Source organism: Protomyctophum parallelum, assembly GCF_964188405.1.
Source record: "Protomyctophum parallelum genome assembly, chromosome: 10".
NCBI classification, from domain to species: Eukaryota; Metazoa; Chordata; class Actinopteri; order Myctophiformes; family Myctophidae; genus Protomyctophum; species Protomyctophum parallelum.
This window is the reverse complement of record NC_139704.1, coordinates 28,467,850-28,495,409: the sequence shown is the minus strand read 5'-3', so window position 1 is coordinate 28,495,409 and position 27,560 is coordinate 28,467,850. Positions and strand designations below refer to the sequence as shown.

At 42.1% G+C, this 27,560-nt stretch overlaps 2 protein-coding genes across 5 annotated transcripts in view; one reads left to right on the top strand and one right to left on the bottom strand.

Annotated features, from left to right (window-relative positions):
• Positions 1–1,102: 1,102 nt before the first annotated feature.
• vip (vasoactive intestinal peptide) lies at positions 1,103–5,709 on the bottom strand (the record flags this gene model as incomplete). The annotated part of the gene is made up of 5 exons (XM_083774154.1): positions 1,103–1,305; positions 1,459–1,570; positions 2,525–2,650; positions 3,205–3,309; positions 5,615–5,709. The coding sequence occupies 5 exons, from the start codon at positions 5,707–5,709 to the stop codon at positions 1,297–1,299; spliced, it is 447 nt and encodes a 148-aa protein (XP_083630280.1). The 3' UTR covers positions 1,103–1,296.
• Positions 5,710–13,669: 7,960 nt separating this feature from the next.
• anapc1 (anaphase promoting complex subunit 1) overlaps positions 13,670–27,560 on the top strand; it is a 51,501-nt gene continuing 37,610 nt past the window's right edge. For 3 of the 4 annotated variants that reach the window (XM_083774176.1, XM_083774175.1, XM_083774173.1), the window contains exons 1-16: positions 13,670–13,834; positions 15,580–15,819; positions 17,017–17,181; positions 17,828–17,870; positions 18,167–18,267; positions 18,924–19,006; positions 19,259–19,332; positions 19,488–19,633; positions 19,770–19,900; positions 20,614–20,760; positions 20,876–21,091; positions 21,417–21,512; positions 21,987–22,077; positions 23,795–23,860; positions 24,999–25,139; positions 25,339–25,494. In XM_083774176.1, the coding sequence (XP_083630302.1) occupies positions 15,604–15,819; positions 17,017–17,181; positions 17,828–17,870; positions 18,167–18,267; positions 18,924–19,006; positions 19,259–19,332; positions 19,488–19,633; positions 19,770–19,900; positions 20,614–20,760; positions 20,876–21,091; positions 21,417–21,512; positions 21,987–22,077; positions 23,795–23,860; positions 24,999–25,139; positions 25,339–25,494 (1,872 nt within the window). In that variant the 5' untranslated portion in view covers positions 13,670–13,834; positions 15,580–15,603. The other variant, XM_083774174.1, reaches the window with a different exon arrangement.

The window sequence follows — 27,560 nt, the reverse complement described above, 5'->3', positions numbered from 1 at the left end:
ATGAGTCTTGAGAGCAGATTTGAGTCACTCTTTCAAAACCACACTGCCTCGTCAAGGCAATAATGGTAGGTTATTAGTTGATAGATACATGTGGCTGTCTGGCCACGTAGGTCGCTAACCCTAACCTTAAACGGCCACGCCTCAGTCTTAACTGGCCATTTAGGTCGCCAACCCTAACCTCAGTCTTTAACCGGCCACGTGTAGGTCAGACTAACGGGAGGTCGGAGTTATGGGCAGCCCCTGCTGGATTGAAGCCCACTGGAGGAGGAACCCTGCAGATTTTAGTGACCTTGACCCTTCCTCTAGCGCCATGCACCCTTGGACCCTTTGGCCTCTATAAGGGTCAGGGATGACCCTTCCTCTAGCGCCATGCACCCTTAGACCCTTTGGCCTCTATAGGGGTCAGGGATGACCCTTCCTCTAGCGCCATGCACCCTTAGACCCTTTGGCCTCTATAGGGGTCAGGGATGACCCTTCCTCTAGCGCCATGCACCCTTAGACCCTTTGGCCTCTATAGGGGTCAGGGATGCTAGTGGAGCTTTTAGACACACTTGTGTGTGTGCAGAGAGTGTACAAGTCAATCAATCACTTGACTTAACACTAACAACTCAGATTTGAAAAATAAACCAACATCTTTTATTTGTTGAGTAGTGTACAATACATCAGTATACGTTCTAGACAGGTTCATGAATAATTTTTAGCCTCTTTAATCTCTATGTGAATAGTATAAACTGATTATAATGCAAAATGTGTCCATCCTCTTCATATTCATTGATGTCCCATCAGGTTGTGGTTTCCAAAAGCCCAACCCAAGCATTCTGATCATTCTTGTTCCTTTGGCCGTTAATGGGGCAGTTGTTCCATTCAAAGTCAATGGGACAAATATGCTATATTAAATGTTAAGGGGGAAATGAGGAAATTGAAAAGTGTTCCATTCAAAGTTACCGGTACAATTGTTCCATGTAAAGTCAATGGGAAAACTGCTATGTTAAGAATTAGTGGCACAAAGATGACCGTACTGCTGGGAGAAATCCCAGCACAACACATGATATCGACACGCTTAAACAGTGTAGTCTGAATAATCTCTGTACCAGAATATTTAGTGTTACGTATCTTATATACAATGTAAACAGGTCGTTTTGCTCAATGATTGAATGTTTGAATCATTGATTGACAGATAGTAACCACATGTGGACATATAGTGCACTGTATTTTCTGGATGTCCTTTGGAGTAATACTGGTTTCTTCTGGAATGTTATGAAGATTATACTTGAGGTATTCACACACTGGCCTTCCTCAGAGAGGCTGTGGAAGAACCGGAACCAGAGAACAAGGGAAGCAAGGAGAGAGAGAGAGTGAAAATGTTAGAAGGCAGGAAGGATACAATAAGTGGTATAGAGAGAGTGACATAAACACATATATGCGTGTGTGCGCACGTGCGTGTATGCTATAGCCTACCAGTTTTAGGTTGTTTATGAGATGGTCTACATTGATGTCATCATAACTCTCCTGAAAGGCAATGGGCTCACTCCTGTACTCCTCTGGGTCACTGGCACCAGGCTCTTCTAGGCTGGGGTGGGTAGGGGTGTGGTGGGTCGGTATGGGAATAGTGGGTAGGGAGGGAATAATATAGGTGAAAAGGTTGGAGAGATGTGAGTATTGGGTGAAGAAACAGTCGAGCAGAACAGAGTTATTACACAAGCACTGAATTGTATAGATCACACAAATACCCTTTGTTTAGCCCTATATGCTGCAGGGTGGGACGTGGGGTAAACAAATTAACCACTTAAACCCACTATCCTTTGTAAAACTGATCTGTTTCAAGGTTCAAGGTTTCTTTATTTGTCACATCAATATATGTCATACATATGGGGTGAAATTTTGTTTCCATCTCATCCACAGTGCAATAAAATAAAACAAAACAAATCAAACAACAAGTAACTGTGTAACAAGTAATCTGAGTTTCAACTGGTCCTCCTCTGTACAAATAGCCGAGCGAGCTTGTAGGTGTATATGAGTATGATGATGGGGTTCAGTTAGGTAGGCCTAGTGTGCGTGCATTCACACGTACACCCATGTACAGCAATGTGTTCATGGTCTGTAGGCCTACTGCACAAAATATTTATTCATATAGAGATACAGACAGACCAATGGGAAATCACGTAGGCCCACGTTATGCATCGCACACCTGCCCAAACTTCAACACAGAATTACATGCAACAAAGCACAACTCCTTTACTCAGATTGGAGCAATGCACAAACATGAAGATTAAACATTAACATTAAGATTAAAGAAAGATTGACAAGTGAGACAAAGTGTGCATGAGAGATAGTGAGAGAAAGACAGAGATAGGGAGAGAAATGCACGTCTGTTCAGCAGCTAACTGCAGTACGCAGGTATATATAAGCAAGCATATACAGGCAAAACTGTACAGATAATAGCGATGGACATAGAACTACAGGCAACAAGCCAACCGAAGGGGAAGAAGGCTCTTCTCTCAACACCCCATCCTCATAGACCTACCTTCTTTTTCCTGTTAGAACTGAGTTGAGATACTTCTTGACTGCCATCTGCTTGCGAAAGCGGCTGTAGTTGTCTGTGAAGATTGCATCTGAGTGGCGCTTCACCGGCTCCCCACTCAGGTCATCACTGCAACAGGATGAAAAAAAGGGTTGTTAACTGTTTCATGTTAAATATGCCATGAACTTGTTCTTTGGTTGTCTTGATTTGGAGTTTGTGTTTTGTTATTGTGTGTGTTTTAATTTAGTTTTGTATTTGTCACTCTGTTTTTATTTCTCAATTTACTTCTATATTTGTAAAAAACAAAAAATGAATAAACAGAACATACTATTTACAATAATCATGCATTTTAATCTGCACGCCTTTCCCCTGTCAATAGGTCAATTTCTTTCTTTCTTTCTTTCTTTCTTTCTTTCTTTCTTTCTTTCTGGAAAGATAGAATATGTGAACTCCAATTTAATAATAATAATAATAATAATAATAATTCTATAAATAATTGCTAAAAAGTTAAAATTAAATTAAATAAAAAAGCTCTATTCAGGACTGTGAACAGAATATGATCTCATGCAGGTGAGATTCAGGGAATGCACAGATTTGTGCAAGGACTGCCAATGTTGAATATAGGCTACCTAAGTCCTAATCTATTGCAATTTATTCGAAGCCCACTGTAAAATAATGCCCACCTGACTCGCTTTCCGATCAAGGATTCCAGATACCTTCGCGCTGACATCTGCCCTAGAAGTTTACTGTATCCGCTAGTAAAGAGTCCATCTGCGTGTCTTGTTGGTCTGCCAGAGAGTAAGAACACTTTTTCAATAAACAACATACTATTTGCATGCACTAACAAAACCTATACCACAATGTATATATAATTAGGCCAACCCAGCTTAAATATTAAACATTTCTTTGTTGAGTCATAATTGAGTCATGATAAAACATCATTACATAATTACAACACCAATTACAACGTTAAAACATTTTGGATAATCGAACCCCTGCACCATAAAGTGATCATCGACCATTTGGTGCACAATAGGGTTCGATTGGCCAAAAATGTTTAAATGCACTAATTTACGCCAATCAATATAAATGCGTGCTGATTTTCCTCTTAACATATACAGGTCGATTTTGAAGGTGCAGTTTACCAGGTCGTGATACATAAATTGGCCTCGCTCTGCGCACATTCGTATTATGAAAGGCATATCGGCCCGTGTTGAACGCACTCGGCCCGTGTTGAACGCACACACATTTGGCATACCGCGTCCCTGAATATTTTAGCATTGTGGGAGTGTCCATATGTTAATTATTCTCGCTTTGCGCAATTTGCTATTAAGCCCCTTGACCTAAAGACACTCAGCGCATAACGATTAGACGTGGGTCTGACCACCTCATAAACGCAAAAAGCACTGTTTGATTTGACACTTGAGCGGCTCTGGAAGGCTGGTAGAGTGTTGCCATGTCTGTTTATTATAAGCGGCTTATTTTTCTGTAAAGTTGCTTTGTGTGGTTGCTTTTCTTGTTTCTAAAGTGGTTATTTGGGCTTTTCTCCTAATGTTGTTTAAACCAGTGATCGTCACACAGCACATTCCCATGTCAAGGATCCCCAGATGAATGCATTTGCCCAACTAAGGACAGCTAATCCAAAAATTAAATAAAAAGATTACTTTTGAAAATAGCAGATCTATACCAGCTCACAATGCATCACATTCATTCATTAAAACTATGAACTCTGACTGCAGGGGGATATATAATGATCATTATAACAATGTGCAAGAACATATTTAAAAAGAAGGAAGAACTTTATATTTGTGGACAATCAAAATATGTTTTTTTATTTTAATGTGGTGTCATTCAAATTAATCTGGATATGGCAGACTCACTATTTAGAAAATAAAAACATGGCACTTCATTTAAAATAGGTTACAGACCCCTGTTATATGCGCTTATTTTTATAGACCTATTTACTTGTTTCTATGAGACATGGCGGTTTTGCGTCTTTTTAAAAAAAATGTTGAGATTAGAAACGGCCATAATTCTTTCATTTCTCAACCTTAAAAATAAATAAAAACATCTCCATAATCCGTGGGAAATGTGCTTTCATATGCTGTATCACACCCGATTCAAGTCTTCTTCAATAAAATGCTACGAGCGAACTCAGCGAAGACCATACCATCGGGGCCACAGCATTACGCAGCACGCATTCAACTCATTCCTTCGTCGTGACTTGAATGAAATAAAATATAATAAACGTTATTTTACTGGTGTTTTTCAATAGAAACAAATAAAGAGCGTGTGTAGGCTACTGTGTGAAATGCAACAGTGCATATACATGCATGCACTAGGCTATATTTCTTCCGTGTCGGGATGGTGATTGAGCTCTTCAAGTTCACAGCCCGTTTGGTCTTTCATAAAAAAACGTTGATATTAGCCTATAAACACTCATGGTTCTCTCATTTCTCAACCGTTTTATTAAATGTAAAAATCTCCATATTCCTTAGGAATCTTGCTTTCATTCGCTGTATGGTACATGGTTCTATCGTTATCGAATTAATTAATTACGCATGGATTGGCAATTTGCCAATATGCTGCTATCTACTCGCAATTCCATTCCGATCTGAAAGGTGGGTCTGTTCTTTTGAGGCATAAAGGTGACAGCATGCAGTGCAATAGGAATAATTAACCCAAATGTGACAAAGGCATGTCATGTCTTCTATGGTGCCAGCCTGAAGAAATGTCATACCACGACCCCCAAAGTGCGCATTCCGTATGTGACATCAGCTGACTGGTAAAGAGAATAGTACGGACATGTTGATTGGGTACGTCTCAAACACGCCTTAAACACACCCATGACTAATTCAAGGCCGTTTTGCGCACTCCGCGGGGTGTCAAAAGCGCTTCTTAACATGCCCAAAATTGCAATATGACATACTACACGCCCCCAGATCATAATACTGTAATTAGATTAGTAATATAGAAGTAAGTAACATAGAAGTCCTAAATCGACCCCTATGGCTCCAAACTGGCATAAAGTGGCCTGTATGAATTGAAGAGGACATAGCGGTCCATAAGAGTGATGTTGTGACGTCTACCTACCTCATGGATGTATATGGCAGACCGACGGTCCGGGAATATAAAACACTGCACAGGGCTATTAGAAGAAGAAGTTGGGTGCCGTTCCTCTGTAACATCGCTTTAAATCTGAAAGTATGTACAAGATTGTTATTCTGGACATTTTCGAATACATTTACGGATAAGAAATAGAGGGCAATTTATTTATCAGAAGCCCATTGGACACTTATACAAATTACGCACAGGATCCGACTATATGTCTAAATCACTCAATTATAGTAGCAATTAAAAGCAAAAAGAAAAAGTTCTTGCAGAGGTAACTAATTAGGCTACGTGTATTGACGTATGACAGTTTGTTAGGGTGTGGGAATTAAACAAGAGAAACAGGACAATATCGCAATTACATGCGTAATTGCGCACAGATATACAAGAAAAACGTGACGTTTCTTGTAAAGATGTAGGCTATATATGGTGCCAAAAATCGACATGTTTTTCCTTCTTTTTATCCTTCTAATAATGCTTTTGTTTGCTGTTATTAAACGTATCGTCCAAATCATTTTGCCGTAATTTAACCCCACGTCCAAGTTTCAAGATTTATCGGTTGCGAGCAAAAACAAAGGATCCCCCCAACACACACACGCTCTCTTTCCCACACACACTCACACACACCCCCAATGAGTCGAAAACGAGAAAATAATAATATCATGGCCATAGTAAAAGCCTTACAAAAAGTGATCCGTTCTAGCTCTCCCTCGCTCTACTTTGCGCTCTCCAAGGTCCTGATATCTCCAAGCACTGAAAACTCTGAAGGATGCGCGTCTTCAGCGGGTTAAGGTCTCTTCCTATAACTTCTATCGCTGCTGGTGGTTTTATACATCTGAATTATTTTCGGCGCGAGAGACGTGCGAGACGTGAGACGTCATTCTATCCCATTGGGACAGGCAGGCAGGCTGCATGCCTTTGGGACTGCCCCCGTCATTAGCCTTGCTCAGTTGGACGCACACTCCGATTCTCAGAAGCAAACATCATGCGTATAATAATAATACAATTGTAACGCACTTTACATTTGAAAAAAAACAAACATGGTGCTACACCAATATTTAAAAAGACTAAGTTATAAGAATAAACACAATTATGCATTCCGATCAGTGGTCACCTATACACAGCTAAAATGTTTTAAAAGCACACAATGCCTTGTTAAAAATTGTGATATTAGTGGTTAGTGTTTTTATAAGCCATAGATTTTTTTTCAAATCATTTTTGTTGCAAATGTGCCATGGGCGTAGCTTGAACTTGACTCCAGGGGGTGCGATGCATGGCGTTTTTACAATGCCCTAACCCCTAAATAATTGTTATTTAGGTAGTACAGCAGCTCAGTGTGCTGCTGTACTACCTGCTGTACTTATGAACTACCTGCTGTACTAATGAAACCCCGTAGTGCTGTGCACACACACACACACACACACACACACACACACACACACACACACACACACACACACACACAACACACACACACACACACACACACACACACACACACACACACACACACACACACACACACACACACAGCACTATACGGGGTTTCATATTTAACTGACGTCAGCACACAGTCCAACTGCTGCGCGTCTTTCTCTTAATCATTGACAAAGTGACAAAAAATAAAGAAGGGAATACTAGAATAAAAAGACCACAGCAAGCTGCTCCACTAGACCACGTTACTGTACCAAACATATACAAAATACTGTGCAACACTCGCGCAGCCGAAACAAAAGACTGCATCCTTTAAAACCGAATATGGATCCACGCATGCTTCTTGTAATAGAAGGAGGAGGGGAAGGGGGTTTGTTGTGTCCAAACTGCCCGGACACGGTGGTTGTTCTTGTTCTGCCGGGTGCTGTGACTGCTCTGCTGGGGGTGCGGGGGGCAAGCGGGACGGCTGCCTCCACCTCCCATAGAGTATTAAGTAACCATGGTTCTTTAAGTAAGTGAGCGAAATATTTCGCTCTATGGGAGGTTTTCCTTTCAAAACCGAGGTGCAGAAGCCACCTCCACCCTCTCTGACTGACTGACTCACTTCTAAGTCATTACGAAAATAAAAAGAATGTGACATGATGACTACTCTAAAATGAATGTATTGTAAAACAAAACATAATAGAATTCAGATTCGTTTCTCACAATTATTGTGTGTGTGTGTGTGTGTGTGTGTGTGTGTGTGTGTGTGTGTGTGTGTGTGTGTGTGTGTGTGTGTGTGTGTGTGTGTGTGTAAATATATATATGGCAACCTTCATACTGGGTGTGGTTTCTGAATTGCATATACTTCACAAAATATTGGGTCTCCATCTGTAATTATTAGGCCCTCTGACTTTATCTCATCATCCAAATCCATGTCACTCTCTTCACTGTCAATTCCTCTGGTTATGCTCCTTCTCTCTCTCTCTCTCTCTCTCTCTCTCTCTCTCTCTCTCTCTCTCTCTCTCTCTCTCTCTCTCTCTCTCTCTCCCTCCCTCCCCAGTCATGTTAGGACCAATTAGCCTATATCTTTTCTCATAATATGGGTTAAGTACATGGTTGACAAATGGAAGGATGGAGTAAGGCGCTGGATGATGTCACTGTCATTCCCCCATAAAGCATCAAACCACACACAAATCACACAACCGACCACTGAACATACAACACCGGTATCCACTGGTGGATACAAAAACAACAAAATTACAGTCATGTGCAGGAAAGTGGAATTACTTTAGTGGCTTTCCAAGTGGGAGACTCAGGTTCAAATCCCGGTCGGTGCATGGTCTGTTAAGGGGCCCTCAAACATATAATGCCTATATAGATTTTATTGTTGTTAATTTTAAAAATATTAATTTCCCCCTCTTTTTTCACTATTACACACCCGGGTTCATTTGTTTTTGGAGAACAAAAAGTTACTTTTGGTACACTCTCAGAGTTAAATTAATACAGAGAGTTAAATTAATACCGATGCCACCCTTAGATCTCCATATATGGAGTTGACCTGTTCTGACATTCCATATGTTGATCTGATCCCCCCATGCCAAAGCGCCAGTGCTTGCCCAGCAGTCTGCTGTCACCCAGGCGGATGTGTGAAGGGCGGGGTCGCTTCTCGCCCTCAGGTGTCTTACTGGTATTGTAGGCTATATATTTTAATAGTATTTTGTTTTCTTCAATATATCATGCAGGCTATGGTTTAATTCATGAAATCTTTTGCTGGTATCACTTCTCTCAGTGAACATGCCCCTGCAGTCACCCAGTCTTAGTTGTAATGCAATCAACGCAGAGAGAAAGTTGATTAGGGAGCAACAAAATGGCCAAACAAGCTTGTCTAATTGACATTGGTGATTAGAAACAGATTCCGGAAGGAAAACTCACAGGAGGCAACAACAGCAGTGCGCTATTAGTATTATGTTGACCTGAATGTATATAGAGAACAGTGAGTTCCCATATGAGAAATGGCTCAGTTTTGAACCTATTGACGTATACATTGACGAAAGCAAACAGCTTCGTCATGAAATTAGAAGTTCTTTCACTGGAAGTTTCTTTCGTGTCTGTAATAGTGGAAACTGTTTGAGTCAATTATGGTGGAAACATGGAAAAAGTGTGGAGTTTAGAACATGTTATTATGAGTCACACACTTCAGTAAATATAGACCTATATGCAGTATGCACACATACATACATGCACGCTGATGCACGCTGATGCACGCACGCACGCACGCACGCACGCACGCACGCACGCACGCACGCACGCACACACACACACACACACACACACACACACACACACACACACACACACACACACACACACACACACAAACAACCACACTCTCACACACACACACACACACACACACACACACACACACACACACACACACACACACACACATGAATGCATGACCCCACCAGATTATGCAATGTCCATTGTCAGAGTGCCCCTTGTACCTGTCTCAGTATCTGTCGTCTGTCTGCTGCCTTTGTCCCTTTATTTGGGACGCCAAGATTACTTAAGTGGCATTCAATCCATTTACCTGATGGTGGCTGGCATGATGCAGGGGGATTCCCTCAGCTTGTTAAGTGCTACTCTGGACCACATTATCCAATCATTGACCCACACAGCCGGCTTTGATGGAAGATTACTGCTGGCATGCAGCCTGTCCTGGGGACATTATGTTACAGTCAGGTGGTCTCTGTCATGTGTGTGTGTGTGTGTGTGTGTGTGTGTGTGTGTGTGTGTGTGTGTGTGTGTGTGTGTGTGTGTGTGTGTGTGTGTGTGTGTGTGTGTGTGTGTGTGTGTGTTTCTACTTTGGTGATATAGTGACAGTAAGAGAGAAAGATAGACAAAAAGAGAAATGGGTGACATAGGAGAGGGTAGAGAGGGAAACAGGGTGAGAGAGAGGCACGAGGGGAGCAAAATAAGAGACTAGAGAGGAGAGAGTGACAGCGGGAGAGAGAGAGAGGGAGAGAGAGAGAGACAGAGACAGAGACAGAGACAGAGGCAAATACCTGCGGCTACGCCCCTGTGATGAGTCAGTCCTATGCCTATGTTGATGTCGCTTCAAATCGGTGAGAGGTTTTCTTTTGCACTAATGGTATGTGTGTGTGTCTGTGTGTGTCTGTGTGTGTGTGTGTGTGTGTGTGTGTGTGTGTGTGTGTGTGTGTGTGTGTGTGTGTGTGTGTGTGTGCGTGCGCGTGCGTGTGTGTGTTGGGCAGGATGATATAATTATAAAGAGATCCTTCCCTTGACAAAATCCAGGTATTACGCACGTCCAAAATGTCTTTATAGAAGCTGGGGTAAAATATAAAATCTGTATGGAAGTCCCACATTGAATTCCACCTCCTATGTTTGTGCTTACACATGGCACCGTTTTTGACACAAAATATAGCTGTAACACTACTACACTTTTCTTTCACCCAAAGCTTGATATTTTCTCAAGTGAGACTTTTGGCAAGTGTCACTGAAAAAAATATCTATGTGTTTTTCAATACACACATGCAACCGTGTCACTTGATTAGTCATGTTCACTGTCTTTGTCTCTCACACAGACACACAGACACACATGTTACACACAGTCACACACACACACACACACACACACACACACACACACACACACACACACACACACACACAGTGTCCCAAGGGTTTTTCTAATGGAGACCCATGTTTAGACCTGATGCCCCCACCTCAATTAGACAACCGACCAGAGCTCTTCATTGCATCCTAAATTAACTAAACGCATAAATACATTTGGTCTGTATTCTCCTAGCAGACATTACGTACAGTAATGTCATCTCATAAGTTTCATTAGTGGCACACAAGTGGACATGGGCACACACATGTGCACATAAAACGCACGCACGCACGCACGCACGCACGCACGCACGCACGCACGCACGCACGCACGCACGCACGCACGCACGCACACACACACACACACACACACACACACACACACACACACACACACACACACACACACACACACACACACAAAGTCTGTACGCAATTCCATCATTAGTGCTTGTTAACCAACGATGCTCTATACCACGGTGCACTTGGGTCCTACTGTCATCATGACCAATCAAATTAGCCTACGGCATTTTTCCTCTCCGGTGATGTCTGCTTTCAGGAGTCATAGCTGACAGATTTCAGCACTAATGGCATTAACAGTATACATCACAAGTCTGTTATCTATCTAGGCTATCTAGGATATCTATCTCTGTCCGTCCGCCTGGTGTTTTTCTTTGAGGTTTTATGACCTCAAATACACCCAAAAAACCTGAACTGTGAACATTCAATGGATTTTCTGTGGTCTTGAGTTTTCTCTGGGGTTTGAAAGCCTTTTGAGCTGCAATGAAAACAGGCAAAACAGTGAAAACAGTGACATCTGCTGGCAAATCCCATTGACATATATGGGATTTGCAGGCTGTGACATCACAAACAGCAGGAAAATCAGAGCACTTGTTTGAGCCAGAATTATTTTTACGTCACAATCCTGTCTGTTTTTGGTCAGTGTTTTTGGTGTATTCTTAATATAGCCTATATATAATGTGCTCTACAATCTGTGTTTCAGATCACTTCAATGATCTCCAATTATAATTAAGGCATTTAGCCTATCCCAGGGTCAACTTCGGTCAACTCTAGAGTGACTTTTAAAAGTGCTATGTCAGAGTATAAGCACCATGAACAATTTGGCAAGGAGTGGGATTAGAGAGTGCTATGTGCAATAAGTGTGTGCCAAGTACATTTATACATAAATCCTCCACGTGAATACATCTTGCCAAGTGTCTATATACTAGTAGTCTATGCTAACGCAATTGGCCATATTCGGAGGAGGGAAGCCAGGCAGAAGGGCGATTGTTGTCACTGCATATACGGGCTGGGGTGGCACCTGTCAGCAGGGAATGGTGACTTTATTGTCAGATAAGACTTTTTTCAATGTAATAATAATAATAATAATAATCATGTACTGCTTTTCTCCAGTTATGAACCTTGAAGGTACATCATACAAACTCAATTTGATGCCGAAAGGCCTGGCAGATGGCAGAGCAAAGGAATGAGTCTGAGTCATGGGGAATGTGGTGTTGATATGAAAAATAATCAAGTTTAATAGCAGATGTGAAGAAATGCCAGTGTGACATCTCTTTGCACTTCACACTCACTCACACACATACACACCGGTCCCCCTGGAGAACACACATGATATTGTTTGCTGTATAGGGGTCACTCAAATCACACCATATTTCTGTAACTCATCCATCATAGACATCAGCCCACCTCTCTATTGGACTATAGGTGGCTTGCGGTAAGCCATGGGTTCATTCACTGCTGCCACTTTTCCCTTTTCTCCTTTACTGCATGTCCTCCCCCATCTCTCTCCCGTTTCCTGTCAGCCTACTGTCTGTGCCTTCAAAAAACCAATAAAAGGCGTAAGCCGCAAAAAAAATTCTTAAAAAAAAAGAAAAGAGATCCGCCTATGTCTGGTGAACTCTATACTGTTGAATCACTGAGGTTCTCTTCTTGGATCCTTGAGGGGGTGAGAGAGGCTTCCACTTCCGAGTCCCCAGCCAAATTGGATATAGCATCAAAATCAGTTTAACCACTTTAAATCTATTTTATACATCAGCTATTTGAAAATAGCCAATCTACAAGCCCACACAACAGTGTTGTGAGCAACATGCTGTGTATGTAGATCTGCTGTTTTCAAAAAATCTTGGGAAAAAGCAAACAAACGCAAAAAAGCAAACATTTTAAGACAAGTCCTCTTTCAGAGCCAAATACATATTAATTTGGGGATCCTTGACCCTTGAGAACCTGAACCACCGACGTAGAAGCATAGAGTTATGTGAGTGAAGCTGGAGTAAAGGCTGTGAACAAGACTATAATATACCTGGTAGCCTAGCTTCTTCTAGCTCAGTGGTTTTCAACACTTTTAAGGCCCATTATTGTCTCCACCAGGCCGAAGGCATGGGGAGAGAATGTTTTGCACTCCGTCCGTGTCTATGTGCTTGTGTCGGTCCATCTGTGAACCTCTGCCCCAAATTTTCCAGAACTGCCTGTTATAGCGCCAGGAGACCGACTTTTGAAAAACATTTTTTTTTATATTACTCCTCCAAAATTCCATGCTGTATTGATGTTGGTATACAATAGTAGAGATAACAGTCAAACGTTGATCAAAATAACAATTCTTCTACATTCTCTAAGACTTCTTGTAAATTAAGTAATGCAAATGTTTAACAATAATCCAGCCATGGTTCACATGACGCTCGTATTTATGACAGTCATGTTTCAGGGCTAACAATAATCCAACTCTTGAGAGCGTAACATATCATTTTACACCCTCAAGAGTTAAAGATCTATACATGTCCATTTTGTTTGGTTAATAGTACCAACTCTCCATCATTCAGTCATGGGGACCACCTGGAAGTTACCCTCGCCTCAAGGACCACTGGTGGTCCCCGGACCACTGGTTGAGAGCCACCGTTCTAGCCCTTCGTCGTGCCTTGTGATTGGTTGACACGAAGAGGAAGAGACTCTCGGGCCAGAGCAAAGATGTCCGCGCACATTTGAAATCCTGATGCTACTACATTTCACAATTCTGAACTTCACTTGATACGAGTTGTTTTTATGCTGTTGTTGTTGACTACGCGGCGCTCAAGCAAGATTGACACAAAGAGACAACTAGTCCGCGACAAGAGCCTGACTATTCCTTATGATCAGGTTAGGTGTCTCCCAGGCCCTGCATAAAATGCAACACTCGGCTAGCATTAGCTGATATGCTAACACTAGACAGCTAGCATGCCATATAAGGCAGCTGTTAGCTAACGCGCTAACATAACTGCATGACAGGTTAGTTAAGTTAACTAGTACTAGCCATGGTTCACATGACGCTGTCATGATCATGACAGTCATGTTTCAGGACTAGTTAACTACCGGTAATACTAGCAATACCGACACCCCCTAAAATGTAAATAGACGCTTGGTATCTTACTGAGCAAAAGGTGTCTACTGCAGTCTGCATATCATGTGGATTGTGCAACATTCAGTCAAAAGTGATCGCAAAATGTGCACACATGTAAATTAATATAACAAACTAAATTGTACACCGAAATTTGCTTTTATGTTCAACGGTTGTTTATTATCATTGTGTTCTTTGTCATGTGTTTCTATATTAGTTTCTATAGCCATATGGTTCACAGGACAGTCAGATATGATTTCATATCAGGGAGATTTTGGAATGAGCTGTCCTCTTTGACAGTGGACAGTAATCTTGTTCTCTACCCAATCCCTCACTTTATAAATCCCCATGGAATAATCGGTTTACTCTTAAAGATGCACCTCTAATTTATTTTTAGATAATTGTTAACTTCTATATGGTAACAGGATATGTGGGCGGAAGGAAGAGTGGGCAAAACCCCACATTTAGAAAATGTTTTAAAGCAAAGTATACGTGATTAAAACTTGCTTAAACATTTGACAATTAAGGTATAATACAACATTCTACAAAACCTGCATATCCAATCATTTTGGGGCATAAACAAGTTGAACGATACAATTAAGTCTGATAATGATATACCTTGCATGTTCACACCATGTTAGCCCTCCAAGCAGAACCCAATGGTACTGAAGTTTCTGACTTTTTGACGACACAGACCATTGGGTCCTGTTCCAGCAGTATCCTGCCACCTGGTACGCGGACATACATAAAACATAAACAACGTGGATAACGCCTGTCTGCGCTCTTTGACGACATTCTTTCGTGTGAGGGCTTCTGAATATGTGAAGTATAAGTACCCATACATGCCGCTGCGAATATATCCTGTGGCGCGGAAGCCGTTAAGTATTCTTTGTTTGACCGATTTGGTCGCTTTGATTCTTCTCTTCCTTCCTTGTTTATTGACACCTCATTGTACCGCCTATCTGGCTAGCTAGTGGCGCTATAGCTATGACAGAGCAGATCAGAGGCAGGGACGTAGCCGCACAAGCCAACCGCACACCGGGAGGCGGTACAATAAACGGTAAACAAACAAGAAGAAATAAAGCGACCAAAACGGCTTCCGCACCACAGGAGATATTCGCAGCGGATTGTATAGGTACTTATAGTTCACAAATTCAGAATAACTTAAACTAAAAAAGGCCGTCAAACGCCGCAGATACGATCTTAGAGAGAATATTCATGTCCGCGTTCCAGAATTCCCATACGAAAATATAGTTATGAGCAGGGACCCTACATAAAACTCATCCAAATTTCAGAAAAGCTTTATGGAGGGTCCCGAAAGGGGCTAACACCATGTATACTTGACATTACTTAAGACTACCAAATATAATGCATAATTAAATTTCTTGGACAAAATAGCAAAAGTTACATTGAGGTGTACAGTTGTCCCTAATGCCCACATATTTTGCATCCTTTTATACATTAGCCTATTTATTGATTTCTCTCTCTCTCCCTGCCCCCCCTCCAGAAATAATGCTGATATCTGGAACTCATGTCGGACGTCCTGTGTGAAGAGAGAGCCACGATGATCGCCGCAGGGGAATTGCAGTCGTTTGTCCCGTTTGGACGTGAGCACTGCAGGAACCATCCCAACGCCATCAACTTGCAGCTCCGCCAGCTGCAACCCGCCTCTGAGCTCTGGGCCTCGGACGGAGCCGCTGGCCTAGTGGGGTCCCTCCAGGAAGTTACCTTGCAGGAGATAGAGAGGGTAAGAGGGGGTAGGGGGTATGTTGTCTGCTGCTGGCAGCTGTGGCAAAGATAATTTCACCTCTTAACCCATTTAGGCCTGACTTCTAAATCCTCCAGTTTTCTGAAATAAATATTTTCACGATAATCTTTTTTTTAGCAGACCTACAAGCTTGTAGCGCGCCACTCGGTGGTGCGCTATGAGCTTGTAGATCTCCTATTTTTCAATACCTAAATTATAACATAATGTTTCAAACACCAAAAGGGGTTCCCGCCCAAAATGGGTTAAGTATTATCTTGTATTATGTTAAAGGTGGTCAGAAAAAGCTGTTTGCTGCTGACAGAGGGCCGATTAAACACTGATTAAACACTGTTAAAGCTCTTACTTCCTAGAAACAAGGTTAATAGAATCAGGTTGTAGCCGTGCTACAGACAGTTAAGGTGGTTGCACACTGGACTGGAGAAACGCCGCTAAAAGTCCGAAAAATGCGCTCTGTGTGGAGGGACCTTTAGAACTCAGTTTAAGTTGATGGTAAAATTGGAGCTGTATAGTGAGTGAGTGAGTTCATAGGAAAGTGAGTATATGTATACTGTCTGTAGTGTTACTACTGGCTCTGGCGGTATTGTGTTATTCTGGTAAACCAAGTGCTTGGTGGGAATTTTGCAGAAAGAAAAAGTGAAAGATCCAGTCAGCGCTCAGGGCCCTGTGATTGATAGATGCTGATTGGCTCCAACACTTTTTGGTTTGTTTCTTTCTGCTAAACGCAGTGGTTGGAACCAGACCGGTCTGCAGAAGACTGGGATGTAATGGTTTACCAGGCTGGTATTGTGTGTGCACTAGACATGCGCAAAAAACTTCCATTTCTCTCTCTCTCTCTTCCTGGAACACTTTAAGCCAAAAGCAGGCAATTACCGGTAGCTACCATATAAACATATTTAACCTTACTTAAATCAAATAATTACAATGTCATTATTTGATTACAGGATCAATGGTATTTGATCCCTTTTCAAATGTAGTTCTGACACAATTCCAGCACTGTATGCCTCATCATTTTCTATCACACTTTATGTCTAGTGCATAGATGGTAAACCATCCCGGTCTTCTGCAGAGCGGTCTGGCCCCAATCGCGTTTTGCTGAAACCAAAGAGCCACTCGGCGTCTGTGTCAATTTCCAAACATGAACGCTGTTATACGGCACCGTTCTCTGTCCATTTGCAGGAAAGCTGGCAGCTGAGGAAGGGCTGTGTGGGATCTGGACAGGAGAATGCTGGGTTTGAGGAGGAGCTTTACACAGCAGGAAACATGGTGATCTGGAGCCAAGGCAGCCGCTCCCAGGCATCCAGTGTCTATAAGGCATTCACTGTGGACAGCCCAGTGCAACAGGTAGGTAGCAGGGCTGTGCAATTACTCTGTATGTGACGGTTCCCAAACAGTGGGACGGGACCCAACTTTTAAAGATAATACATTTATTAAATTCTGTGAATGTAAAAACGTAACAATTAGTGAAAATAGCAGATCTACAAGAGTGACGTGTTGAGAGCTTGTGCAATTTTCACTAGTTTTGGTGCCGGGAAGACAGCAAATTTCTCTTTCTCGAGCTAAGAGGTTTGGGAACAAGTGCTGTATATCATCATGTATCCCCATTTTATAATTGACAATCATGGAATACCGTCATGTCTGCAGTAGTGAGATATTTGATTGTATTTAGGATGGCTGGTGTAACAGGTTGGCTGCTGCTGCATTGTGCAGTGGTTTGTAGCTGTAGGGGAGTTTAATACTATTATTAGAGCAATGTGATAGTTGTACTGAGTAAAATGGACCATTGACTCAGTAAAATGGACGTCTGGGAAGATGGACTTCTCAGAGATGATGGTGGCCCTTTTGGAAAAAACTGATGCTGGCATCTCTGCACCTGCTGCCTAAAATAAAAATGTGAAATATGTTATTATTTTAAAGTATAGGGATGGGTAAACATCTTATAAAGTTAAAGAGAATGGCTCCAACATTATCTCTCCACTTCTCTCTGCAGGCTCTTTGGTGTAACTTTGCAGTTCCACAGTCGAAGAAAGATGGTAAGTGGTTTCTTACAGGAGTGTGAAATGAATGAGTACATTGTGGATGAGAGATTTCATTATAAGCAAGCACTGTTCCAATGCTCAAAACGACAAACAAAAATAAAGTTACTAAAAGTAAAAGATGTATTAGTTCTACTATTTCTATTTTCAAAAATGTGTAATGCATACATTTCTTGTACTAGAGTTTGTTACATTAAAACAAATATCTGTAAACTGTCTGAAAAGCATTGATTCCAGAGTTGTATGTGTAGTTGGTTGTTTCCAGTCTCCGACTGATTTGTGATGTGTTGCAGTGGATGAGGACATCGAGCAGACGGTGTGTATTGTTCAAAGCAACTGTGTCAACGTTCACAGTGTCACCGGGAAAGATTTCACCTCACCGCTGCCTTTCCAGGTGAGACACAGTAAATAACCTGCTACACCATAAAATCCATATTGTTAATTTAATTCAGAGAGTGCACAAATAGAACCAAGTGGACCACTTGACATTTTTCAACAACCCTTAAGCCCAAATTCCATCCCATAGTTGTCATTCATAGTTTAAGTGAACTGTTGGAACGTTGCTGCATCGGTGAACATTTTGATGATGGTCACAGGATCAGAGCCTCAGCAATTTGTGCTTGATAACTGCTGCACCTTAGACACCTTAGATTAGAATAAATAAAATGATCAATTATTATTTTACATGACTGTGCAGTGTGAGTCAGCCATACTGACGGTATTCCCCATGTTGTCAGGATAACCAATCATGATGGAGACGTTGGATCACTGACTGGTGGAATAAATAGTCGCACACAAACCTGAGTGTGAAATAAAGCATGTGTTTGGGTTATTTGTTTTTGGTGGGTTCTGTCAACTGTGCATAACTGTCTTCACATCTGCGTCCACATTTTCAGATGGCCACAAAGTCTGTATCTAATATTTATACTATCTTGGCAATCGATATATGTCCTACTGTTTTTGACTTACTATATATATTTTGTAAAATAAATTAAGATGAACTAAATTAATGAAACAAACACCATCTTCTGTTATCTCTCTGTCTCTCAGGTCTCCAATCTGTGGTCGACCAAATATGGACTGCTGCTCGAACGCAAAATTACTGCGACTGATGCACCACCTAGCCTTCCGGGGTTGATACACACACTCTTTCTCTTACACACATATACTCAAACACACATGCTAAACTCACATAGTGAAGCACTGTAAAAAGTGACCAAATAGACAGACACAAATACTAGTGTTTTTACATTACAAAAATAAATACTTCACTTCTAACATAAAGTATTATTATGGTGACAATTCTTCTATGGCTTTGCAATCATACCAGAAGAAAAAATGGAAATAGAATAATCTAAAACTAAACTGTATCTTTCTGTCTGTAGGGAACCTCTACCTACAGTGTTCAGTATGTTGCATCCTCTGGATGAAATCAAACCAGTGGTGTGTAAGCCAGCAGGTGAGACACCCCAATGTATTATAATCTATGTGTCAGTGGCTTTGTTTGTACATCTTTTAGGCTGTATGTGTGGGCACTGGGCACACATTATGTGTTTAATACTGTTTATGTGTCTGCCTGTGAGGTGTTGATGGCGGTACATTTCTGTGTTTCAGTTGTTAATGAAGGCAGTCGTGTTCAGTACGTGTCAGACAGCACCATGAAGATTATATTCAGCTGCTGTCAACCCTCCTTAGTTGTGTCCTACGACACCATACAGGGAACCCACTCTGTCTGGGCGCTCCGAAAAGTCACGGCTGATGTAAGCTCTATATACACATGCATTCACACACACACACACACACACACATAAGTAATCAAGTAGTATCTCAATTCACTACTCGCAGTGTATCGCAGTGGTCTAACTGTCCCCTTGCCTCCTTTCTCTCCTCCACCAGGAGCAGTCTGCAGTGCTGAGGCGTCCAGTGGAGCAACTCGGCACCCCGATGGGTCTGATGGCCCCGGGTTTCCTGACCTCCCACCTCCGCAACGTCTCCCGATTGGACTCCCCCGGGGGTCCCGCTGCAAGGTGAATAGGATTGTGCAGCCATACTCTTCCAGCCCCATGCCGGGCCTATGCAGGGCTGGGATTATTACAGGCTCATTGGGCTTCATCCTGGGTCACAATCCCTCCCATCAGTGCAAATCAACAACACGGTTGTTTTTCTTTTCTTTTTCAATCCTGTGCCTTGTGTGCCTATGTCGTGACTGCATACAGATGCTTGGTTGTAGCCGAGGGCACTCCAACGTCTTAATATGGCCCTGCCCATGCCAATCAATCCCAAAACAATTACTATCATCGGTTTGGATAGTTTGGTAGTAATTGGGTATTGCCTCTGGCTCGCCTAAGACGAAGATAGAGAAAGAAAGAGAAAGAGTGTGTGTGTGTGTGTGCGTGTGTGTGCGTGCGTGTGCGTGCGTGTGTGTGTGTGTGTGTGTGTGTGTGTGTGTGTGTCTGTGAGTGAGTGAGAGACAGACAGACAGTGTGCTACAGTACTCAGTCACCGGTACATTTGTGTTATTGAACAAAACAGTATACTCATCTACTTCGTCGATGTCAAAAGACTGATTTGCCTGATTTTGCAGATTTGAAAACCCTACATAGACATGCTAATGTTGGTGGAAATAGGATATATTGTAGTACCTTGCTCAAGGTCACATGGGCAGTAGCATTACTGCCTGATTTACTACAGCATTACGTCTGTTCCATTTTAACGTACCTTCCCTGTTCTCTGACCTTAGTGGACCTTCCTTGCCTTCTGGCATGGCTACCAGTTCTCCTCTCCACTTCAGCACTCTGCACGGACACCAGAGCAGGATTGTGCCGTCGTCGCCGGGATACCACTCACGGGTGCACTCTCCGAGTATATCCAACATGGCTGCCCTCAGGTGAGTTTTAGTTTGATACATTCATACTATCAAACGAGGAAACATTTTCAGCAACTATATAGTTCCCGGTAATCGGTTCTCTCACTCTTTTCCCTTCCCTTGCATCCCTTTTTAGCCGCTCTCACTCCCCAGGCATGGCGACTCCATCCTTCTCTGGTGCGGCTCGTTTCAACACGTCGTTCCACAGCCCGTCCTCAAGGGGGCAGCACAGCCTGTTGCCCTCTCCCAACAGCACCACCAATGAGTCTGAGATGCCAGAGATGGAGCCCATCATGCCAGACCTCTGCATGGAGCAGCTGTGGAGCGAGACCGCGGCTGCTGCTTCAATCAGGTAAACTAGAGCAGCTGTGTAGCGAGACCGCTGGTTCAAGCAGGTAAACTAGAGCAGTGGTAATATACCCCCAGGGGTCCTTGAGGGAGTTCGATGAGCCTATGACCGCTCATCGACATGCACAGTCATAGCTCACTGTCCTAGTGGCTCGCTCTAAAGGCTGCAGTCTGTCTGCATGTCTGCCTTGTTGTCAAGTAATTAGTCAAGTGGCACCCACAGTGGGCATGCTTCACTTCCCACGAGTGTGATTTTTGGTATAGACATTTTAAACAGCGTTTCAACAGTTATTTGACAGTATGTATCTGTGCTTTGTATGTTTAATAAGGGAGATGAGCAGCCAGGCATCTAAGGTTTTCCTGACCTCTGACCTCTGTGAGAACCACTACCTCTGCTTCCTGGTGGAGTCACACCAACAACTCAGGTCAAAACACACACACACACACACACACACACACACACACACACACACACACACACACACACACACACACACACACACACACACACACACACACACACACACACACACACACACACACTCACAGAGAGATGAGGGGGTTTCAGGTCACTGAGAGATCATGACGGAAATCTCCTTCATGTGGCCTTTTTATTTTTTATTCAACTGATATAACCGGAAATGAACCAGAAGTGAAAATTTAGAAATATACATTTATCTCTGATTCTTTTCCCAGATTGCGTTTTCGGTCAAAACAAGCTTCATTCAACGGCCCATAACTACGGAACAAATGATCCGGGTTACAAAATGTTTGTTGGGTTGTTTTGGTTTAGGTTTTTTTGGCTTTCACTGAGAAACACGGTTTTGGAAGAATTAATTAATACCTGGCAGTGAATGTTTTAATAACATGTTGACTTATGGTTTTGGATCTTTCCTCAGATGTGTGAAGTTTATTGAGAGCAACGACACGTCACAGCTCATATTCGTTTATGTGACGTCCATCCCTGCCAAGGACGCAGCACCTCTGCAGGTACTCAAGTATTCTAAAGCATACATGGGCAACTGCCGGCCCGGGGCCCCCACCTTCGGTTAATATCAGAATACTCATATATTATTGATTTCATCTAATTACTAGTATTAAAATGTTATTGTCTCTTTTATTTTCAATGTATTTGTATTTATTTCATAAAGTCAACATATCTATAACTAAATGCATTTGAAATTAAATAAAAGGTTACTTTTCAAGATTCCAATTCAAAAATATCAAAACAATATTCAAGATTTCAATTCAAATATAGCAAAAATAGCTGATCTTGTAGATCAGCTATTTTTGCTACGACAATAATATGCAATGTGGCCCTCTGGAGTGAGTGTGGAAATAGTGGCCCTCCATTGTCAAAGTTGCCCACCTCTGTTCTAAAGTACAAAGTACATTTTGAATTTTCTTTTAATATCAACGCATTGCTGCTGTATTTCTAGGAGTCCTTGGTAATGTATTAGAGTCAAAAGTACGATATTTCTATTTCAGCTGTATCACAGTGAAAGAAGAAAATAATGTTATTATAATAAGAGTAATATGACAGTTATTTAAATAATACTGCTATTAGCAGAGTTTACAAAGTATATTACAGAAATGTAACAGAGAAAAAAGAAAGCCACAAAGGTAGAATATTTACTTGCACGGACACGAGAGCAGGGTTGTGCTGTTGTCACTGGGATGCATGTTACATACGTACCAAATAGTGCTATAATCCACTTTCATCCAGCAGTGTAGAATTCTATAATTTACAATTACAATGTACTTATTTAGTAGACGCTCTTTATCCGGAGCGAGTTACTATAAGCAGGGTAAGCACAGGCACATATATCAAATGCAGACATTGTAGTGCTCAGTACCCCAGGAAAAATATACCGTAATATCAAAAATAAGAATCTGTACATGAAATTTAGAAACCAGGTTAACACAATCAGATTTCTTTCAAAATAACAGCTCGGGGTGCCGCACAGATATGGCCGCTTTTACTCTGTAACGCCAGGGCTCCACTGGGCGCGTCTGCGGCGCGTCTGCGTCGCGTCTCCGTCAGTGTCGGGAATGTGCCCTTTTAATCAATGGAGGGTGGCTCCACTGCCCGCGTTGCGTCGCGTCTCCGTCACCATAAAATTGAACCGGTTCGTTTTTTGACGCACGCACGCGTGACGCACGCGTGACGCAACGCGCCCAGTGGAGCCCTGGCGTTAGCCCCCACCTTCCGTTCCGGACAAAAAACGGGAGAAATATTTTTGCTTGTTGAAGTCAGAAATGAAGAGCTTAGTATTTCCATCTGGTCAAAACCACGGCTACAGATTATGGTGGAAAATTAGGGGTAAATATGCAGTTCTAACTGCAATGGGGAGTTTGTTCCACAGTTTGGAAGCCAAGAGGGAGTAGAGTCTCGGTCGCTGGGATGTGTGGAGCACTGTCCCAGATGTTTTAGGCAATGTTCAGAGAGCTTCCCTGTGTTAGCTGATCTGAGTGAGTGGGATTGTTGTTGTTGTATCAGGCTTTGAAGGTACTGTATGCGTGGGCCATGCCATTGTTTGTTTTGTTGGCCAGCATCAGTGTTTTGTACTAATTCTGGATCATTTGGAGGGGCAATATCACCTATTGTTATATTCCTTACAATATGAAATGTAATGTTACACTTCACTGCTTGCTAGTATCTTGATTCATGTATGTGTGATATTAAAACAATGTTTCTGCTCTGCAGGACATAGATGCCATGTTGGTTCTGGAGGCCAATGGAAGTCTGGTTCTTTACACAGGAGTCAACAGGGTAAAGAACAAACTTAATTTTACATCCATGTTTAAGACTTTTATTTCCTTTTTAAAACGCAAGAAGAACACACACACAGGCACTAGAGATCACGTCACGTTAGGCTGGTCATTGCCGGTTTTGGACATTTTTCTTTTATAGCAAAAGCCAGAAAATATTATTTCCTGCGGACATCCTGGTCAGTAAAGAAAAGTCTTCTCATTTTGGGCGGGAACCCCTTTTGGTGTTTTAAAGCATTATGTTATACTTTAGCTATTGAAAAATAGCAGATCTACAAGCTCATAGTGCGGCACAACTTTTCTGCTATTTTTTTTTCTGCTATTTTTGAAAAATCGTGAAAATGTGCCTCAAATCTTTGAATATATATTTATTACAGAGTGAACTTTTTAACTCAAATTTTAAAACTTTGCTTCTGGGGAGGTCCCTGGAACAGCATATTTTCAGATGGGGGCAGAGGCCAATTACATATGGTTTTTGGGGTCCTTGACATGAAATACTGAGCACCACTGATAGAAAAACATAAGGTTTTTCAGACATTTGATTTTGAAGACATTTTTTAAATTTCGACGTCAGGCCTAAATGGGTTAAATAAATCTGGCAGTCAATGAGTTAAGATGGAGGTTGTTATCCTGACACCACACTGTCACTTCCTCTCTGTAGGCTGCCTTATCATTATCTGTAATTAGGTCTGTGGTGGTGGTGTTAAAACCGTATAATGGAATCTGAGCTGTGCGCGGCCACACAGTTGTTAGCCAACATGTTAGTGATGAGAAGGGAGCTGGTGCCAATCCGCGCCACTGTTGAACTTCAACAAAAACTTTCCTTTGTGGTTTGAATAGATTGAGCATTCAATCCATGTCACCTTGTATGTATATGTGCTGCTGTTTTCAGGTTTTATCACGATTTTATGTTAAGATGATGGTTCTCCTCACTTTCCTGCTTCTTTGGATCCAACATTATATTATTATTATTATTACATAGTGGAATCATTCCCTAGTAGTTCTATGTAACTTTATGAAGAAATGAACCATCTTCACTAATTCAATTATGACTTATATTATAACTACTACCACAACAAACTAACTAAATAAATAAATAACTACCATAAATAAATTAATTTGTACTTTTGTTCTCCCAGGTGAGTAAGGTGTTTGTCCCAGGCCTCCTGTCCCCTACCTTCAACCTGTCCAACCACCTCCCATACCGTGGCAGTACTCCACTGGACAACATCAGTACACCAGCCAATGCAACCGGCAGACACATCCACAGGCTGGACGAAGTATGTGTTTTTATTGGTCACCATCAGAGCAAGTTCTTAGTCACAAAAATACATAAAACGTTTAGGAAGGTGAGATCTCACCTTTTTGTTCTCACATCCGTAACTTCCATCCTTCTTTCGCCTCTCCTTCTATCCTTCCTATTCCCTTGATTCTGTACCTGCTCTCCCTCCATCTTCACTCTTCTTCCCTGCATCCCAGGCCGCCTTGCCCTCTCCAGTGTCGGGGTTGAGGCATTCGGAGAACAAACATTACGACACTTCCTGGTTGGATACACCACTCCACACCACTCCACTCCAGCAGCCCATGCCGTACATCCACGCCCTCCGAGACCCTGTCTGCAACCGCCTCTCACTGGTGAGTGACCTGACCTGACCTGATATAAAAAAATATCCAAATCACTACCAGTAGTTTAATAAATTAATAATACTAGACCTTACCCGTTGTGAGATATTGTCCCCCCCCCCTTGTGGCCGCAGGGGGTACTGCGCCCTGGGTGCGTTTTCATATTTTTAATTCACTAATAAATTCATTATTAATTTGTAGGCGGTGAGGAGATACGGCGGTGTTTCTGACAGACAGACACTCAGACATTCAGAATTATAGTATGATATGATAATACATACAAGTGTTGAAATCTTCATTTTAAAACTAGTTTTGGTAGTCAAATGTCTCTTCTGGGTCTCGAGCTAAGAATGTAGGGAACCACTACTCTGGCACATGCTTACCAGCCACATAATATCACAAACAACTGATGGGGGTCTCGTCACAAGGACCTGGTCAGCCTCGCATATTCCTTACTTTGCAACCCATGTACAGTACGCCTCCAAAGCCATAAACTGAGCATAGTATGCTCAGGGGTGTTGTCAAGTCCTTACCATCCCGTAATTATGTTGGAAGCCATTAGGCAAACGTGAGTCATTTCAAGGTGTTGTAGTTTGGAAGTGAAACACGCAACATTAACAAGAGATGCCGGAGGAGGGTTATTTCAAAGTGTGTGTTCTGTCTGGGTTTAAAATGTGACATGCAACAACACTTGGAAGGCTTTTCCTGTCATTGCGCTCTCTCTCTCTCTCTCTCTCTCTCTCTCTCTCTCTGTGTGTGTGTGTGTGTGTGTGTGTGTGTGTGTGTGTGTGTGTGTGTGTGTGTGTGTGTGTGTGTGTGTGTGTGTGTGTGTGTGTGTGTGTGTGTGTGTGTGTGTGTGTGTGTTTTTCGGGGTTCGAATGTTCGTTCGTTAGGGTTGGCACTCGAATCTTAATTAATGGGCTTGAACCATTCGTTTTTTTTCTCTCCTTTTTTCAACTATATATATCTCGGCGATAGTGCGATATGCATAATAAGAGTACTATGTCCATGTTATGTTTAGATGTTATTAATCAGGGGGGTACACAACCGGTGCGCCAGTGCGCATACGTCATCAAAATGTTTTCTGCGTGGTAGATGCAAGGCTCATTTGCACACCAACAGCTGAGATAGTTATGTAGAGAAATCTGACAGGCATTCAAAAGGAACTCAAATGAGATGTTAACGTCCTGTAAGTAGACTTAGAAATAAAACTAGTGTTGATTAATCATTACACGTGGATCTTATTTTGAAGAGGAAGTTAGTGTGCATGAAGTCCGTTTCAGTTGTAAACAAGCTACTATGACACTCCCAAAAGTCCCAAAGTTGTGCTCCTCTCATCGTGGTAGTCGTCGCTAAACCACGTGACGATAATTATTTACAATATAAAAACCATGCATCTTGAACAACACTGGGATTATTTATGGAACCTGCAGCAGTAGGTGAGGTGAGTAATTACTTTTATCCATGTTGGACGTTTGTTTTGGTTTCAGTGGTTGAGCGCTGCTAACAAACGTTAATGGGTTTGAGCTGCTTAACGACTACCCTGCTACAAATACACTGTCTGTATCTTTATCTTTTGCATCTGCCCGTGTGTGTGAAGCGTAACATTGTGGCAGAGTAGAAACGTCTGTAAACTCCGTATGCACCCCCCCCCCCCAGGTTATTTTTTTTAAATGTATTACAATGAATGGAGCGGTGAAACATTATGGTTATGTGTGTGTGCTGTGCACGCATGCGTGTGTCTGCCTCTCGGGAGGTGTGCTGTCAGAATATGAGTATAGACAATTTTGACAGCATAGGGACCCGCATACACTCGAAAAATGCTCTCAAACAGAAACACAGTCAGTCAATCATGTACTGCATACACCTACATGCTTGTGTACACGTAAACACATACTGTATATACATTCTTGCTTACATATACAATTATGATTTACATTTGAAGCATTTAGTACTAACAGATGTTCTTATCCAGTGTGGGGGAAAAAAAGTGCACGCATGCATGCACGCACGCACATATTGACATACAGCATGTGTCAGCTGCTGTCATGACACATGCTACAAGCAATCACTTAACC